Source organism: Magallana gigas, chromosome 6, assembly GCF_963853765.1.
Source record: "Magallana gigas chromosome 6, xbMagGiga1.1, whole genome shotgun sequence".
Classification (NCBI taxonomy): Eukaryota; Metazoa; Mollusca; class Bivalvia; order Ostreida; family Ostreidae; genus Magallana; species Magallana gigas.
This window is the reverse complement of record NC_088858.1, coordinates 12,169,685-12,189,487: the sequence shown is the minus strand read 5'-3', so window position 1 is coordinate 12,189,487 and position 19,803 is coordinate 12,169,685. Positions and strand designations below refer to the sequence as shown.

General features: G+C 34.1%; 2 protein-coding genes across 5 annotated transcripts in view; one reads left to right on the top strand and one right to left on the bottom strand.

Moving 5' to 3' along the window:
• Nucleotides 1-83: 83 nt before the first annotated feature.
• LOC105345937 (C-1-tetrahydrofolate synthase, cytoplasmic) lies at nucleotides 84-19,469 on the top strand. Its single transcript, XM_011454316.4, has 24 exons — nucleotides 84-214; nucleotides 421-505; nucleotides 870-983; nucleotides 2,717-2,776; nucleotides 2,879-2,955; nucleotides 3,502-3,602; nucleotides 6,603-6,739; nucleotides 7,957-8,068; nucleotides 8,181-8,350; nucleotides 8,456-8,514; nucleotides 8,648-8,821; nucleotides 8,964-9,100; nucleotides 9,277-9,506; nucleotides 9,637-9,739; nucleotides 10,199-10,275; nucleotides 10,515-10,655; nucleotides 10,752-10,820; nucleotides 10,957-11,068; nucleotides 11,254-11,435; nucleotides 11,916-12,016; nucleotides 12,303-12,480; nucleotides 13,028-13,135; nucleotides 13,849-14,001; nucleotides 19,008-19,469. The coding sequence occupies exons 1-24, from the start codon at nucleotides 180-182 to the stop codon at nucleotides 19,095-19,097; spliced, it is 2,805 nt and encodes a 934-aa protein (XP_011452618.3). The 5' UTR covers nucleotides 84-179; the 3' UTR covers nucleotides 19,098-19,469.
• LOC105345938 (uncharacterized) overlaps nucleotides 19,203-19,803 on the bottom strand; it is a 38,237-nt gene continuing 37,636 nt past the window's right edge. For all 4 annotated transcript variants that reach the window (XM_066087134.1, XM_034469802.2, XM_066087135.1 and 1 more), the window contains one exon: nucleotides 19,203-19,786. In XM_066087134.1, coding sequence (XP_065943206.1) covers nucleotides 19,748-19,786 — 39 coding nt within the window. In that variant the 3' untranslated portion in view covers nucleotides 19,203-19,747. The remainder of the gene's footprint in view (nucleotides 19,787-19,803) is intronic.

Here is a 19,803-nt window from a genome sequence, read left to right as displayed (position 1 = left end):
ATTGATGTTACTTTGGTCAATTTTGTTATTCTTTTCTCTTCAATATATTCCGGAGATGACCGAGTAGTTACTGTCCTCATTGGCCTTGAACGACCTAAATTGTAAGTTATCTCCCTTGATGATCTTTGCATCGCACACTACCAGTCAAGAACATTCATCTGATTTTGACTAGGAACAACATGGCAAATATATTGAGTGGAAAAGATGTATCAGAGTAATACAGCAAATATCGATGTCGTCAAATTTATAACTGTCACTCTTCCGTTTACGATATTTAATCGAACATGGTTTTTTTTATTTCGAATTTACTCATGGAAATTTAATGCAGATTAAAGGTCTAGCATGTTTTATGATCTTAACGAGTATGATGACTGTCATCTAATTATTACCATAAATTACACAACGCGTTATTTTAAACAGGGAGATAAGAACAAAGCTCAAGTCAGATATTGAGAGCTACAAAGAGAAATGCCCTAGCTTTTTACCTGGGCTAGCCATTGTACAGGTCAGTACGGGGCAGTGTACATTTACATGCATCATAATAATCCCATTTACCATAAACAGCAATTTCAAAAAATAATGGGACATTGCTTACTTTGTGTAAATTTTAAGGTGATTAAATCAAAGAGTTTTTAAGAAACATCATATTTGTTAAGTTACTTTAAATTTCTATACGAGCTATAATTTGGCTGAACGCCCTGAGTACAAATTATTTTTTTTTCTGAGAAGTGGCCTCACTAATTTCTTCTTTAATGCAAGACATCTATGATATTTAATTAGCACATTTACTAATTAAGTAGTTACTTTTCCCATATTTTTGTACTTGTCAAACTTTTTTTCTGAGGTGTGATCATTTAATTACTTTGAAGGTTGGTGACAGGGAAGACTCTAATGTCTACATCAAACAAAAACTTAAGAATGCTGACACTGTGGGAATTAAAGCTACGCATGTCAAACTGCCTCAGACAACCACACAAACAGAGGTAAATCACTTTTTATTTTCGCCCCAATCACAATTAAGGTCAATGACCCCAAAACAAAACATTTCCATTTGGCAGGTGTTTACTTTTGCCTGAAATTATCTTGACTTCTTTTTTGACATAAAAGATGTCAAACAGAAATAAATCATTATGTAACAGCCTTTTTATTAAAGCTGCTTGGTCCGATTTTTTTGTTTATACAGTATCAAATAATTTTCCACACAAACCATTTACCTTAGAAAGTTATGGACTTTCTCCTATTTACACCAGCAGAATCTGTCTCCTTTCAAAGTTAGAAATATTCAAAGTAAATGAAGAATATTTCTTTTTGGGCAAACAAAAAAACGAACAAAAATGCATCATGGGATGCTTTGAGAAGGGAACCGTTTGGTTTCATTCCCCGAATGATTGGGGTTATTCAACTGGCCGCATGCTATGCATCGATTGTAAACAAAGCAAACATCAGAAATATTATAGCAAACAAAACAGTCACAGGTTTATTTTTCATTTACCTGAACATTACCTTTAATATGTTTTACTGTGCTACCGTTCTGGCGAGCGCAGCAAGAATTACACATACCGTCAACCTAGTGTTATTTAGGTATCAATGAACATCAAAGAATTTTTGAGAGATTATTTCTCTACAATAAGTATGCCGGGGCAAATGTACTAATTTTAATGGTCATGATACAAACAGCGCAACCCCCTACCCCTCTCCCGGGAGAGAGAGAGAGAGAGAGTCCAGTTCCTGCATGTTTGTAGGTGTATTATTTCCCACTTTTAAATTTAATGGTTTGACTATATGCAATATCTACATAAATTTTTTAACTGTTTATTTTTTCTCTTTATTCCTTTTTATTTAGTTCAAAATATCCTATTGTTTATTTCCTCCCTACTGATATACTCATATACTTACCTGCCTACTGTACATGCATGCACAATTAGCTTAAAAATGAATCGATATGACAGTAAAGTATGGTTTTGCTAATAAACATTTAAATAATCTCTATATTAAAGAAAAAACAAATCATATGTCAATGAGACAGATATCGCAGTCTATACTGAAATAGCTAGTACACGCATAACAGATGTTTGATCCACCTCAAAATATATCGCGGGAAATATATCGCGAGAGCACTGTGACGTCATCCATAACTTTGTTCGTCTTTGTTTACGTATCTGGACTCAATACGAAGGTATGGAAGCAACTAACAAATCTCTGGAGTCTCGCCAAAGCATATGCAGTACTCTAAACGTGTCTTCAAACCTTAAGACACCGTAAATTACGAGTTAAAAGTCAGCCATTTTTGGCATAGCACCATGGGTGAAAACATTAGAGAGCATTATGGGATGTAGACAAAAAATTTTGTTTGATGAACTGCAGGTTTAGCTCGTTCTTTTTCCCACGCACACTGGTTCTTAAAGCTCGCTTCGCTCGCTATTAATAGCAGTGTTAAAGTCGTAATACAACTATACCCATCTTGACATCAGGGGTGAATTTTAACATGAGGTGAAATAACATGATACCCTTTTATGTCATTTGTTTTGTTAACAAATTTCGTACATAATTTTTTTTATTGAAAGTTGGCTTAATTGATTGGGAAAACTACTGCTATGTCCATTATTATACATATACATAGCAGAACCATCGTTTAAAAACGTGCAAAAAATTTGATAAAAAATTGTACCAAGCAGCTTTAATTTGACCTTTTCTTTCTTTCTTTTCTCTATGGCAGGTCCTTCAAACTGTGGAGAAATTAAACAATGATCCAGGTGTGCATGGAATCATTGTTCAAGTAAGTCCAATGAACTTTTCATTCTAATATAAAAGAATAATCTCATGTAATTTGGAAATGAAGGTTTGTGTTTATCGATATGCATTTTAAATATATTTTCAGCTTCCCTTGGATTCTAGCAATGAAATTGATTCGCACCTGGTCACAAATGCAATTAAACCAGAGAAGGATGTAGATGGGTAAGAATTGTTTAAGATAAATCCACATTTGGCATCTTTACACATCATCCACATATTTGAGAAATTTTTTAAAATGTACATGTGTAAAAATTTCCATCTAAAAATTTTCGAATGCACGAACCAGGTGTCCGATATGTTAATAATTAAAATTAAGATAAAAGATGAAGATTTCAAGGATCTTTCAAAACTTCCAGTCCTTTATTTCTGCAAAGTTCCTATAAATCTAATGGTGAAATGGTACTTCTTTCCATAAAAAAAATTGTCATAACCCTCAAAGTTATTAAAAGATAAATGTACTTGGTACTGGTATCAAAAACCAAACTGCAAAAAGTTTTCAGATACATACCTGTTGATGTTGATTCCCCCCCCCCCCCTTTGAGTTTGAGCTTTGCTATTGATTTTCTCAATTCTAATGTTATGGACCCATGCAGTCCTTAAATAAACTGCAGGAACCTTGTATAATAAAGAGTAACACTACAGGCCTCTTTAATTTCTTTAAATGAGTACCAGACATGTTGAATCTTAAATATGTTTTTAATTTTTTAGGCTCCATGAATCAAATGCTGGAAAACTATCTCGTGGGGATTTTGATGGCTGCATATTTCCCTGCACACCTAGGGGATGCCTTGAACTGATAAAAAAGAGTGGTAAATTCAGTTTTTGTTGAGAAATTATTAAATACTTCAGTTTTTAAATATTTTTACTTTGATTTGAGAGGGAGTAAGAGATGGAGAAAGATTTATTTTATTGCTTAGTACCTTGATTTACTATTTTGCTTCTATATAACTATATTGATGTCTTGTTTGTAATCAAAATGATGAGGCTCAATCTAGTTATGTACAATTATGCCTATTCCCATTATTTGCTAAATTAACACCATGCAACACTAGACTGATGCAAAGCATGAACAGTTAAAATTTGTTTTCCTTGTTAGTTGCATAGTGACATTATATGTAGTTTAATAGGGATTTACGGTTGTAAAGTGAATTCATGACTTGTTGGAATTTGTGGACCATTAATCTCAAGGTTTTAAGTGAAACCAGGTCATTAAAAGTCAGTGACCTGAATTGTATTATTTTACACCAGGTTTCTTCAGCTTGTTAAAAACACAATAATAAAGATGGACAACACATATATACAGTAAACATTAAAAAATGCTTGAATTTTCAAGACCTAGTGCATGTACATCTAAAGATGACTAATAGGGTCTTGTGGTTGCTGATTCAGTAGAATTAAATATTGACATATAGGCAGCCTCTTTTTAAAACTAAAGTGAATGTACCATTCTCTGTTTTTTAGCCATTAATAAATAGATGAGATGTTTAACTGTTCTTGATCTTACATATATAATTTATACTTACTGGTTCATGCGTTTACAGATATTCCTTATAGATTACTAGTATATTGAATATTATAGAGATTGAGTGTTATATGTGTTGCAGATACACAGTATAATGTGACTCAGGTAAGCACAGTGGCCTATGAGCCTCTGCTTTCTTGGAAAAGGTATTTTGACATATCAAGTACAGGTTAATTAAGTAATCAGATCATAAATTACAACCCAGGCTGTCATTGGAACAGTGTCCCGGAACACAGATTTATGAGGTCAATATTCCTTGTTCATAACTCTGGTGCTCTTTTGATGAACAGTCTAATACCAACAGGAAGGTTTGCATTGAAGAAGACTAGCTTATTAGGGTCCTATACATACCATTCAAATAAATTTTTACAAACAGGACAAATTAATTATTAATTTTTTTTGCATGTGTTCTAAGTTGAAAAAGTAAGAAAATAGACAAAACTTAGAAACAGAGGGTTCCCAAAAATGTACTTATAGTATAGATTCCTAATTAAACTTGAGGAATTCATATCCGTGTTAAATCAAGAGAGGCACCCCTTAGCTGAATTTTGCTTGTATTTTTCTGACAGAGGTGAACTATAAGAAATTATGGCAAAAGTTCTGTGCTCACGATTTTATATTCACGTAATTTGATACAAAACAGTGGAATCGTGGAATTAAGTATTTGTGTAAAATAAAGAATATACAGTACATGTATTCATTAAACAAATTTCCTTGTTGCATCATTTGAACTTACTGAACTTGAATTATCAGTGCATGAGCTAAGTAAAAGTAGGGTAAACTTATTAATAACATTTTTTAAGTCATCAACAGATGTAAATTTGATTATTTTTAATTCCTTTTAGGTCTTCTAAGAAATGTTTAAAGTCAAATAAGTTTTGTTATCCATTCCATTAGCTTGAAGTTTTTTGACCTTCATTCCATTAATCTATCAAAGTTAGTCTCCTACTGGGTGTTTTTGTGTGAATTTCTTATTAGCTATGCAAATGGCATATAAATCAAATAAAAGACACAGTAAAATTTGACCTCCTACATCAGCATTTTTCAATAATATTATTTTATTCAGTGCCTCTGGAATAAGGTTGATTCAAGTTTTTGTGTGAATTTCTTAGTAGCTATGCAAATGGCATATAAATCAAAGGAAAAGACACAGTAAAATTTGACCTCCTACATCAGCATTTTTCAATAATATTGTTTTATTCAGTGTCTCTGGAATAAAGTTGAGTCTTAAAAAACTTTTGACAGTATAATGATTTTTGAAATTTGAAACAAAATAATTTTGAGGGTTCACAAATGCTTCGAGGTATGTACAGTTAATTTTTATCTATATTGGAGATGTTGAATGACAAATAACATGTTATTATACCCCACACAAAAAGTTGTTAGGAGTATAACGGTTTTGACCTGTCCATAAGTTAGTCAGTCTGCATGTTTTTTTTTGTAAGTGCAGTTCTTCTTAAACCGCTACATGCAAATTCGTAAAACTTGGTAGGTATTTAGGACACAATGTGTAAATGTGAATATATTACCAGGAAATTCTGATTCCATTATTTTTTTTTTAAATTTCAGTCTTTTTGAACTTCGAATTTTGGCCATTTATTGAATATTGTAATAAACAGTTTGTCCTTTTAAACTGCAGCGTCTGCTGCTTGGAATTACATGAAACTTTGTGGGTATTTAAAACATAATGTGTTGATGTGCATATAACCAGGAAAAAAGATTTTAATTTCTTTTTCTCAATAATGTTAATACAAGTCTAGTCTGTTTTAACCATGATACCGCACACCAGAATTCATATTTGAATATTTGATGTTGATCTTCCTAGTACATGTATTCATTTTCTCAAAGAATGATCAGATAAATAATCTAAATTGAAAACACCTTGGCTCTAATTACCAGTTAATTGGGATTTTTATTTTCAACCCTTAATGAATAAAAATCCCACAATTCAATCTACCCCCTTATACTACAGTGTGTGTTTGAAGACAGATATGTGATTATGATGTTTTCAGTCTGGATTTCCATAAATAATTAACACTGGCAGTTTGAGTATCTTTCAGCAGAATCCCTAACTTACTGTAGCTAAAAAATCTCACCACCATTTCCAATAGTTTCCCATACTTGTTTGCTGGTATCTGTTTTGTGCCTAATTTTTATTCATAACAAATCATCTTCTGAAGAGTTATGCCTATACTTATAGTTATAGACTGTTATATAATTTTCAAATACATGTATTTAGTTTTTACAGGCGAGCAATATTTTTAGAAATTCTTGATTTTACGTTTAGGGGTGTCTTTGGCTGGTAAGAATGCAGTGGTTCTTGGTCGCAGTAAGATTGTGGGGTCTCCTATGGCTGACCTGTTAAAGTGGAACCATGCCACGGTCACTGTCTGCCACTCCAAGACACAGAATCTGCCAGATATTGTAAGTTTCACTTTACTTATTGGGTTAACAGGTTGCGATTGTTTTTTATATAAATGATTTATTATATACATGTACCTTTAGAATTTTTAAGTTGCAGCATTCTATATTTGTTCTAACCTATACAATAACATGTATTTGCCATGTGTCTGTTGATTGACTATTTTCCCACTTACATTCTTTATGCATCACTGAAGAAGAGTGCTTATTGTTTTCAAATCAGTAATAAATTTTGAAATCCATTTCCTTGTAAAATTTTAAGAGTTTGACCTAGCCCACTGAATATAACATTGAAAATTCAGGGACAAAGTTACTGCAATTAACATTTTAAAGTTTGGTTTGACTAATAATCAAAGCTATTTCATGTTAGGTAAACTTTAAGCACAGGTTTGCCAAAAGATATTATTATACATGTACTTTTATGTTAAATACTCAAATCTGATTGGTTTAGATGCAGTTGATAATCTGTTCTATTACCCTCAGTGTTAGCAACACATTTGGCAATGGGTAACACAACAAATTGTAACATGCACGTAAATTATGTGCATACTGTTCGCTGTAAAATTCACGTCATTTCTATATAAAAGTAGTAAAATTTTCTCTAAAATTAAGACATTCAATATAGTAAAATAAATGGCGCCTGTTTGGGAGGGTAACATTTGAAATTGACACCTCTCGACCGCTTTGCGTCGGTTGACAATGGTTTTCGAGGGGTGTCAATTTCAACTATTACCCTCCCAAACAGGCACTATTTATATACATGTATGTAGTTGACCTCTATTGATTTCTGGGTCTATAGGATAAAAGTCAACAAGTTACCGTAAAAATACATGCATTGTCGTACCCAATCAAAACCCGAGTCAAGTATGATAGCCACTAGCCAGTAGTTGAACCTCTGGTAGACTTATTGGTTTTGACAAGTGACTGATCCCCAGTAGATATTCAATTCAGTAGGTTAAAAGTCAGTATGTACTATCACATCCATGTCAATTGTTACTCAAACAAAATTTTAAGAGGTTTTGCCATTTCACGGTTTGGGGTATAATTATTGTTAAAAATTTAAGAGATCTGTAATGCTGTCATCATGACTGCTTTGCTTTAATTCACCAAGATTTACAATTGGGTGGATCAGCCCCATTCAGGAACCTATATATCCTCTTCTATGTAATTGCTGTGAAACCTATGCAAATTATTGAAAAAATATTTGTTTGTGAATTAAGGTAAAAACTGCAGACATTCTAGTAGTTGCCATAGGAAAAGCAGAGTTTGTGAAAGGTAACTGGGTGAAACCTGGAGCTATTGTTATTGATTGTGGAATCAACTCAATTCCAGGTAAGTTTGAAATGTATTTGGCTTCTTTTCTATTTCATGATTACATGTAGTTACTACACTATCCGATAACATGTGCTATGGTAATTTTTGTGTATTTACACTACTCTATTAGATGCTACCAAGAAGTCTGGCAAACGATTGGTTGGTGATGTGGCTTATGAAGAAGTGCAGGGTGTGGCGTCTTGGATCACCCCTGTCCCTGGGGGTGTCGGGCCAATGACTGTTGCCATGCTGCTCCAAAACACATTTGAACAGGCCAAGAGGATGGTGGAGAAATGTGGGGTACACAGGACTTGATTTTTTTTAGATGTTAGATGGATGTTAAAGAATTGCTTCACTGATAAGAATTTATTTTGATATTGTATTATTTGTTCTGTTGTATTCTAGGGGAAAGGAGAATGGAATCTACAGTTACTGCCATTGAACTGTAAAACCCCAGTACCAAGGTCAGATTTTGTACCAATTATTTAAGAAGACTTATCATTTTAACTTTTAATTAGTTTGTCATAAAGTAAACATAAATACCGGTAGCTAGTTGACCTTGCACAGCAGTAACTTTTGACCTTGTGATGCTTACAGTGACCTTGAGGTGGCCCAGTCACAGACCCCAAAGAATGTGGAGCTATTAGCCAGGGAAGTGGACCTTCTCCCCGAGGAAGTGGACCTCTATGGAAAGAAGAAAGCCAAGGTCTCCCTGGACGTCCTCAAAAGACTGCAGGGACAGAAAGACGGCAAATACATTGTAGTCACTGGGTAGGATACTAGAAACATGTTCTGTAATGAGTGTGATAGATGGATTTATGAACTTGTGAAAAGCTGATTATTTAAAATATAGAGATGAAAAGACTCTTGTTGTGTGCATGGTCAAAATAACTGAATTTTTAATTATATTCAGTATCACTCCAACCCCTCTTGGTGAGGGTAAAAGTACTACAACCATAGGTCTGGTCCAGGCCCTGGGAGCTGCCCTTAAGAAAAATGTGTTCGCATGTGTCAGGCAACCCTCTCAAGGCCCTACATTTGGCATCAAAGGTACCATTATTTAGATAACTTTTTTCAGGAACAGTTTTCTGAAACATAAAAATTATTAGTATGAATTAACCATATACAAAAGGTTATTATACTACCCCGGTAGTTCAGATTTTCTTCTTGTTTGCACTGAACAAAAGCATTTTCAAGAATATTAATCTTGACTTTGACCTTTATAGGTGGGGCTGCAGGGGGAGGCTACTCGCAGGTCATTCCCATGGAGGAGTTCAACTTGCACTTGACAGGAGATATTCACGCCATAACAGCAGCAAACAATTTGTTGGCAGCTCAGATCGAGGCTCGCATGTTCCATGAGAGTACACAAAAAGACGAGGACTTGTATCGCAGACTGGTACCTGACAATAAAGGCAAGCGAGCCTTTTCAAAAATCCAGATTAAAAGATTACAGGTACGTGTTGATCTATACTTACATGCAAGTGCTTGAAAGTTGTTATTATTGAGAAAAGAACTATCTGACTAGTTTTTTAGACTTTGCAAATCAAATTTACATTGACTGATAACTGCATATTGTACTGTAGAAAATTGGAATTACTAAAACAGATCCCAATGAACTGACCCCTGAGGAAATTAATCGCTTTGTCCGTTTGGATATTGACCCTGCAACTATTACATGGCAAAGAGGTAAATGATAACAAAATGATGTATGTAATGTAAAAGTGGTAACACATGAGGGAAATTTACACTAGTTACGCAGTAACCTACAAACTGCATAAAATACCCCTGCAAGTATGGTAAGAAAATCAAAACTTTAAAGTGCTAATTACCCATACCAAAAAAAGTTATACTCAGTCATAACTTTTTTATAACTTAACTGGTATTAAATTATGCTTCAATCGTAAGTATATAATTCGTTACACCTACGAGTATTGTTTGACCTTACAAATTGGTACTTATTAACCTTCAGCGTAAATAAAAACTTTTACAGTGATACTAATGATGAAAGATATTTATCATTTTTGTTTGATGAACAAATCCTTAAAAGAAATTTAATAAAATGGTGTATGAAATGTTTTGTATGACTTGTTTGAAAGTCACAATTTTACTTGCATTTACAAGGATTATCAATCTTCCATATTTCAGTTTTGGACACAAATGACAGATTCTTAAGAAAGATAACCGTTGGTCAGGGACCGCTTGAGAAGGGCCACACAAGAGAGGTAAGGCAGAAAACGATTACTCAGTCAGTATACATGTATTATATGAAATAGTCTTTTTATCTGGAATGTTTGAGATCTCTTCATATATTTCATATATTAATCCAATGTATTTATTTATAAGATAATTGGCCACAAATATACTAAACTAAATTGAAAAACACATAAATGTACATTCGAGAGTGAATTCTCGAATGAAGATGCAGTCATAATAATTGCATGAGACTTTAAATTTTTTTCAGTGCCAGTTTGACATAGCTGTTGCCAGTGAAATCATGGCAATCTTAGCCCTGACAACTGGATTACAAGATATGAGAGAGAGGCTTGGACAAATGGTTGTAGGAACTAGTAAAGCAGGGGTACCAGTCACAGCTGATGACTTGGTAAGAATCAGTTCAACAATCATGAAATTTCAATCAAGTCTACATTATGAATTTGATAAGTATCCATACAGTTTACCAGTAAAGTTGTTTTTTTAGGGAGTGAGTGGGGCATTGACTGTTTTGATGAAGGATGCAATCAGACCCAACTTGATGCAGACATTAGAGGTAAAATGAAGAAAATTTATACTGTATACTTTTTGGGGGTTATAAATGTATATTAGACCAAAGAGAAACTTTAGATTTACAAAAATTTCAATCTTTTGCTTTCCTGTAACAATGATTTCATTTTGTGTGTATTCAGGGAACTCCAGTATTTGTGCATGCCGGTCCTTTTGCAAACATTGCTCATGGAAATTCCTCCATAATTGCAGATAAAATTGCATTAAAACTGGTTGGAGAAAATGGGTTTGTTGGTAAGTTATGAATATTATTTTTATAACTTCTTAATAAAAGTAAAGTGGAAAATGTGAACAATTGTACAATGAAATTGTAATTTGATGTTATTCTTGATATGTTTTGGTGTGTGTGCTTTAATTTAATTCCGTTTTTGAACAAGTATGTCCTTTATTATTAACTGATTTTTCATCAATTTTCTTAGTGACGGAGGCTGGATTTGGTGCTGACATTGGAATGGAGAAATTTTTTAACATCAAATGCAGAGCCTCGGGTCTGATCCCTAATGCTGTGGTGCTGGTGGCGACAGTGAGAGCGCTGAAGATGCACGGTGGGGGACCGACTGTCACTGCTGGGGTACCACTCCCCAAGGCTTATGTGGAAGAGGTATACACAGCCCTTGCTGACTTACATGATTGTATCACTTCTACGTAACTCAAAATCAGTTTGCTATATCGGTAATTTCGTTATATCAGAATTCATTATAACCATCAAATTTTGCAAAGATGTGTTAGGAATATTACCGGGGACTCCAAAAACTTTGCTATATCCGAGATTTCACTATATTCACATTGGTACTAAACAAGTTTTACTGTACACTCAGTAAAACAGGATTACAGCAAACATGCTTATAACATATCAACATTTGAAGGAAAAACTGTTTCATTACCCTGAATCTAAAAATGTATTACATGTATCAACTAAATGAATATGGCAAATTAAGTATATAATGAATAACTTTGCTACCAGTGAGTTTAATGGACATTAGTTTGAATATAATTGTTGTTCATTAAGAAGTGCAGAAGATTTTTAAAAGTGCTATATCATTTTTGTTACTAATATTTATTTATTTTCTTCACTGAACAGAATCTTGAACTTCTCGAGAAAGGTTGTGCTAATTTGAGGAAACAAATTGAAAATGCCAACAAATTTGGAGTACCAGTTGTAGTTGCCATCAACTCGTTTGTGTAAGTCTCAATCTCTCTATTTCTTGATTATTTAATGCTAAAATATCTGTAATTTTAATGAATTTTTTTTATTTAAAGAGAAATAAGAACCCAAACATTCATAGAATATCAAATGGCTGAAGTTTTAGCTATCTATAATTTTGGTATAATACAGTGTATGCATATTTCTTTTTTTAGTTTCAGAGTAGAATGATACCTTTAAAATAGAAAATTGACAGCATTAGACAGCTATACAATAATAACTATGACTACTGATAGTAATTTTTTTAGATATGAATTTTTCCAGAACTGATACTCCAGCTGAAGTGGAGTTGGTGAAATCATTTGCCAAGCAGAATGGAGCTTATGATGCGGTGATATGTAGCCATTGGGCTAAAGGTGGTCAAGGTGCTGCGGACCTAGCATCAGCAGTAGAGGCAGCCACCAGTCAACCAAGCAACTTCAAGTTCCTGTATGATGTCAAGGTAGGTCAATCAGGGTCATAGAGGTCAAGGAAAGGTCACAGTTAACAGTTATCCCTGTACTTATAACCATTGGAAGTACATGTATTGGGTTTGTCCATTTCAAAGTGTATATGAGCTTTTTTCTTAGAACTGATTTAATATGTAAGAATTTTAAGATGTTTTGTCAATATTGATTTGATAAATTGTGTATGATTATGTATACCTTAGAGCATATTATGTGGATACTTAAATAGAGGAAATCATGATCATGTAGTCTAACTATCTGAAGTGGTTTTAAGAATAACTTTTGTGCATTAGCATTTTTTTATTGATGGTGGTGTTATAAACAATGATTTTGATGTTAAGAGATTCAGATTTTCTCTATAAATATAAATCAGCATTAAAGTACTCTGTTATAATGAACCCAATCTATCTGTATGAATTTAGTTCTGATAATTGCTCAGATGTATGTTGCTATCCTAGACCTTTATTCATTTGTGTCTCTTCCCCTTTTCTTATTATATGTATTTCCACCACAATGGCTTACTGATACTTTAAAATATTGCAGTCCTCCATTGAAGAGAAGATAGAGACAATCTGTAAGGAGATTTATGGAGCTGATGGAATCGAAATTCTGCCACTGGCCCAGGAACAGATAAACAGATATAAAAACCAGGTGAAGAATTAAATCAAAATAATTATAAACTGGTCTCTGAACTAATTTTCAGTCAACCAACAAGCCAAAATTTCTTCCTGTGTGATCAGAAAAGCATTGTACGGGATATAGTCATTTTGATCCACCTGTCTAGTGTCTATGTACTTTAAAAATTATGTAACAAAATTCTTCCCTCAAAACCTAAGTTTGCAACAGCTGGTGGTGTCATTTTGTACAGCAGTGGGTAAATAATGAAAACTACTTTTAGTGGGCCATTGTTAAAAAATTATGGTCTTGCACAAAAATTATACTGCAGCTCTTTCAAATAATTTTGAATTTTTTAAACCAATACTTTGAATTTACAGACTTAGAGATTTATTTATTAGGCAGATAAGCTAATGAATGGGCAACAGTCTGCATAGCATGTTATATTTCTATTGCATTCATATAAAAAATCATGGCCAAAATGAGATCCACTAGCATTGTTTAACTTATCAATAAGTACATCCCTTTTTAATATTTGAGGATTAAATTTCTCTCAATATAGTCAGGAGAACTAATTAGCATTGCTTTATTTAATAAATTCCCAATAATAATTAACTACCAAGTTTGTAGGAAGTGTTTCAGGTTATAACTGTGTGATGTTGTTACAAACATTCAAAATTAATACACTTCCCTCCTGTTTGATCTACCAAAACTAAGGATGAAATTGCTTTTCCTCATTTTACTTCTAGGGCTTCAATGATTTACCCATATGCATGGCCAAAACTCATTTATCTCTATCACATGACCCGACCAAAAAAGGAGAACCTAAAGGGTTTGTGGTACCGATTCGTGAAGTTCGAGCCAGCATTGGAGCAGGCTTCATCTACCCACTGCTTGGAACGGTAAGTACAGTGTTTGTGATGCTTCTATTTATAGGTCAGGGATGTCCTGATGTTTGTACTTTTCCTCCAGAAGTACTGTGAATTAACTTATCTGACACTGACAGCAGCATGTTTACAACTTTTGATACTGGGCACTCTCAGTGACATGTATCATTATGACCTTCCAGTGATTTTGATCTTGCGATCAACTATAACAAGTTTTTGGGTCATATTTTATTTTAATGTCAATGTCAGATTATTAGGTTTTAAAATACTGTATACAGGGTTATTTTCACCCCATGTAAATTTTGCCCTTCTACACTTTCAGTTTTGCCCCTTCTTGAATTCACCCAAAGTTTTGTTTAAAGAGAGATAGTATGAGGCATTGGAATTTGCCCATTCTTAAATTTGCCTGCTGAGGAGGGCGAAAGGGGCAAAATTAAAACAGGGGCGAATATCTCCCTGTATACCGAACATTTAATACACGTGTAATTATTATGCCCCCCTTCAAAGAAGGGAGGGCATATTGTTTTGCTGCTGTCTGTCGGTCAGTCGGTCTACCAACAGTTTCCGTTCATTTTCTTTGCAGAGGCTGAAAATATTAAAATAAAATTTAGTATACAGCTTTATCATAATGATATCTAGGTCAAGATCGATTTTGGGTAAGATCGAGCAATTTTCGACAGAGTTGTGCCCCTTGGACGTAGAAAAATTCCATTTATTTGCAGTTTTCATTCATTTTCTTCGCATAGGATGCACATATTGAAATAAAATTTGGTATACAGGTTTATCATAATAATATCTAGAACAAGTATAATTTTGGGTTCGATCAAGCATTTTTGACAGAATTTTGTGTCTTGGACTTAAAATTTTTTAATTATTTGTAGTTTCCGTTCATTTTCTTCGCAGATGTTTCCAAGGGAGGGGGCATAAGTGTTTTACAAATATCTCGTTATTTTTTAATATGCCATTAGGCCAAATTGCCTACATGTTAACAGAAACTCAGGAAGGTGTGGAAATGCAAAACAATGTACTGTTAGAACTTTTTGCGACTTTGAGTTTCAAGGGATAGCTTATTTCATCATAGTGTAGTTTTGTTATATCTCTACCTCCTCATTTTGCACTTTGCATGTACCTGCATATATCAGGAAATTATATTGCCCAGCAATAGTTTGCTGTTTATGCAGATAAAATATATGCCAAAATAGAAAATGGCAAAGGCACAGTTTATCTTTAAAAATAAAATGTGTCCATATTTCCCAATTTCAAAATAAGTAAATTAAGCAATACATATACATATGTGTACATGTATATGTTCCATATATTTGTTACACTAACATGTTCAAATTTATTGTTGCTTTCCATTACCAGTGACTTGGTAATTTATAAGAGGAACAAAAATTAGCTTATTGGGTTACACTTTGAGTCCTATTTACCGGTAATAGCCTCTGGTTCTGTGAACCACCTGTTTTTAATATCAAATTGTTTATTAGTTATTAATAATAATCAAATCTGGTGGTAGAAATGCATATCATCATTCCTTCCTTATGTATACATAATATATATTATACTTTCTATTTAATTTCCTTATGTTTGCTGTGGGAATTGATAATTAGAAATATTTACAGAAACTGGGAGGATGTATGTCAACTCGAGAAATGATTGTGGCCTACATTACAACTGTCCTTGACACGGCTCTGTTACTAATTAAATATCCACACCAATATTGCCAGTTAATTTCATATACCGGTACATTTATTGATTAAAAAGAAAATTACAGCATTTTCCTTCATCTTTGAATTTCATGATTTATAAATGTGTTTTTATTGATAAAACACCTGAGAGGATTTATCAATATTAAAGCTGACTCAACATACCCGGTAGACTTTCACGTAATGTGATAGAGGTATCATGTATAATATTTTCCACTATTGCTTGATAAAGTACACTGGAGCCCTTGAAAGAGTATGGTCCCTATTAATTTCAAGATCAAATTTTGATTGAGGGTTGAACTTTTCTAGATACATGTATTGATATATCTTGCTTAATATCTTAATAAACCTTTGGCTTGTCCAGTCAGTACCCTGTGAAGTTTCAATATTTGTCACATGGTGGGCATATATTCTTCAGAAACAATTAAATTTTATTGTTCACTTTGATAGAATTATGTTAATGTTAATGAAGAAAACATAAAAGTATTAAATGATATAAAATGAAAAGTCTTTATATAATTTTTCAATTACTTAGATCGATAGTCATTCTTTCATGTACTGGATGACCTTCACTATCCCAGACTTACTCTCTCCCACCCATAGATTATCTTCAAGGGACACACTGATACTGATTGGCTCCTCCAAATCAAAACCGCCAATAATCCGGATAAATTGTCCATCTTTATCAATGATGTGGACACACCTGTTTGATTTATCAACTATAAGAATCTGACTCTTGCTATCAGTTGCAATGTCTAAGGGTTTGAATGTGTTCTTGGCAGCTGGGTTACCACTGTAGGTGAATCTCAAACTCCCCATCTTGTCTGTCACCAGAATTTTCTGTAATTTGACTTCTGTAACACAGATATCGAGATTTCTATTCTCCTGTACAAAGTAAGGCATGCAGAATAACAAATTGCCTTCTGAATCTCTCTGAATTTCACCCACAATTTTTAATCCAGAATATCGGACAACCTTTCCCTCAGTTTTCTGGAAATTAGTCATACCAATAAGAAGTTCATCGTGTACAGTGCAGCACACCGATCGCAGTTTCCAGTCAGTTACTCTAAAGAGACACTCATTTTCACCATCTTGGACAATATTTGCGCTGTGGTCATCCAGGAAAATTATATCACCTCTGTTGTTTGTGGAAAAACAAATGGGGGCATGTTTCAGAAGGATTCTATGTCTTGTAGTGCCATTCAGGTCAAAAGATTTAAGCCAGCGATCGTAAAAGCCGCAGATCCAAGCATTGCCCTTACTTACACATCGTAATCTCCGAATGCCTTTTTTATATTTGCTTTGGAAAGTTGTAAGGAGGGTAGGATTCTCCATGTGGATTCTGATTACGTACCCTGGAATATTTGTTATTTTGGAATGGCCTAATTTTCCAATAAGTTCTACCATTTGATTAAGCAGTGAAGTATGTTGTTCAAATGATGGAGCGTTGATTTCAGTTATATGTGGAACTCTTCTAAAATTTTCAACTGATGACCTGTATTCAAAAAGCTGTTTAAAATCCAGAGAACTCACAATTTGTTTGTTCTTATTAATAATCTCTCTGATTTTTGCCAAAGGCTCTGTCAAGGATTCTTCACACTTGGTCAGAATTTGTACGTCTTTCGTCCTTGAGGCCTGAATTTTATTTTTATGATGAGCAATTGCAGCTTCTAGTTGCTCACGCCAAATGTTTCCAATTTGAGACATGGTTCTTGCTACTTGATCATATTGCTCTGTGGTCTCTTCAATCCATTGGTTCATTTGATGGACATTTTTCTCAAACTCAGGAATCATGTTCTCTTGTAAGTAATTAGTGTCTTTTAATATTTTGTCTTTTAAGACTGCATAGGTACCACATATTCCCGTAATGTCATGATTCTTGTGTGATCCCTCAGACAGACACTGGGAACAGAAAGGAACATCACACTCCTTACAAAAAATCTCACACTTTTGGTCAGAATGAAAGTCACAAACAGGTCTTATAAAGTCTCTGCTGGATTTGTACCTGGCAATATCATGGAAGCAGGTGCTTGTCAAGGATTCTATATGCCTGCTGACACAAGCAGTGCACAAATGCAAGGCACAGGTCTTGCAGTACATCTCCCCTGCCGCATCATCCTCCTGGCAAAAGTCACACTTCAAAATATCCTGAGCTGCAATGGACTTGGAAAAGTCCGGAACTTTGGGCGTCGCTGGTGTGACATTCACCTGTGGTGTCGCAGGTCTAGTGGGAGTTTCCGGTCGGACATGCTCCTGTGGTGTGTCTGGTCTATTAGGGCTCTCTGGTCGGACATGTGTCATTGGAATCTCCAATCTGAGATCCTCTCTGGAAACATTTAGCCTGACATGTTCCGGTTGAATAGATTTGTCCAATTCTTCCTTCGCATTTTCCTCAGATTCCTGGATATTTTGTCCCTGGTGTTCCTCAGATTCCTGGATATTTTGTCCCTGGTGTTCCTCAGCCTCTGCTATCATGATTGTTCTGTCTTATCATGAACCTTTTATGTCTAGTTGCATGATGAAAATATTTCGATTGTGTGATTTAAATGTTTCCAAAAATTTCATCTTCCTGGTTAATACAAAAAGGGAAACGTACACTTTACTATATTACTAATTTTGAGTATTTTACAAATGAACAAGTGTACTCATAGAAAATTAAAATAATATCCTGATTGACATTTCTTTCATAATCATTCAAGATTTTATGATTATAAAGTCTATTAAAAAGTGAAAGATTTTGCAGCAAAAAATACTTGTATACATGTAGGATAGAAATTATTGTATATACATGTACATCTAAGAGTACTTATTAACCATTATGGCAGTAGAGCAAGTATATGGTTTCCTGAGACATCTAATGCTTAACACTAAGTGGACGATAATTATTTAAAGTAGGACGTGTACCAGCACTGGTACATATTTGCTATTTCCAAACTTTTATTTTTTGGTTAAAGATTTCATTTGTCTACTCTCCTTAATTTGAATCATACCATTGTTAGTGCCTGTCTGTCATTGAAGATAGAAATAACAGTGTATAATAATGATCTTTAATATGAACAATAAAATACCCATTCTTGAACATTTATTTTATAAAACATTCTGCCGTGGTGTCATCAAATCATAGCTCTTTCACACTACAAGCTGTATTATGAGCTTACACACAGTTCCAGAGAAAATTTGGACAATACACACTTCTTTGATTTGAAGTGGTTACTATACAAAAAAATGTTTTTTTTCGTAGTTGGGTCATGGATTTTTTCTTTGTTCTTGTACATGTATTTGTTATCAGGCTTATTGCATGCATTTATTTTACAGATGACAACCATGCCTGGTTTGCCTACACGTCCTTGCTTCTACGACATCGACATTGATCCCGAAACAGAGGAGATTGTCGGCCTTTCATAATGGAGTCAGAAACAGCTCAGTGGTGCTATTGCTTGGCTGAGATGAAATACATGACAAGTGAATGTTTTCAATGATCATGGTGATTTATCTGTAATGCTCGTTGACTATATGATTTGTACCTAATGAAACCGTATAAACCTCATAACTAGTACACAGTCATCATCAAAATTGGTCTCAACTGCGTGAACTGAAGTGCATGTATTGAGATAATTATTTCATAGATATTGAACATTCCAGAGATGTCATCAACAAAATCATCAATATAATCAGTGCTAGGGGTAATAAGTGGGTTTTTCACTGGTGCCAAAGTGTGATTGTCATTTATTAAAATCAATCCTGAATCAAAAATTTGAAATAAACATTGTCTTGAAATATGGTTTTTTTTTTTATTGAACGAACATATTGGTGTCTGTACAGCATACAGTTTCCTGACTTGAAAACCACCAGGACTTGTGTGTTACATATATGATATAACTGGAAATGATGTCCATTTTGTCCTAGATATTAAAACGGTACATCTTCATAGACCGTTTCCTTGTGTATCGCCTCAAAATTTCATTGCATTTTGCATTGATTGTCTTGGGTGCTCGAGTATTGGAACAAATCAAAATAATTGAGTATCAATGGTTCTCAGAAAGCTCAGGTTTGAGTTACATGTGCAGCTCTCCATCTTTGAGTAGCCTGTCAGCCTGAAACAATGCACCAG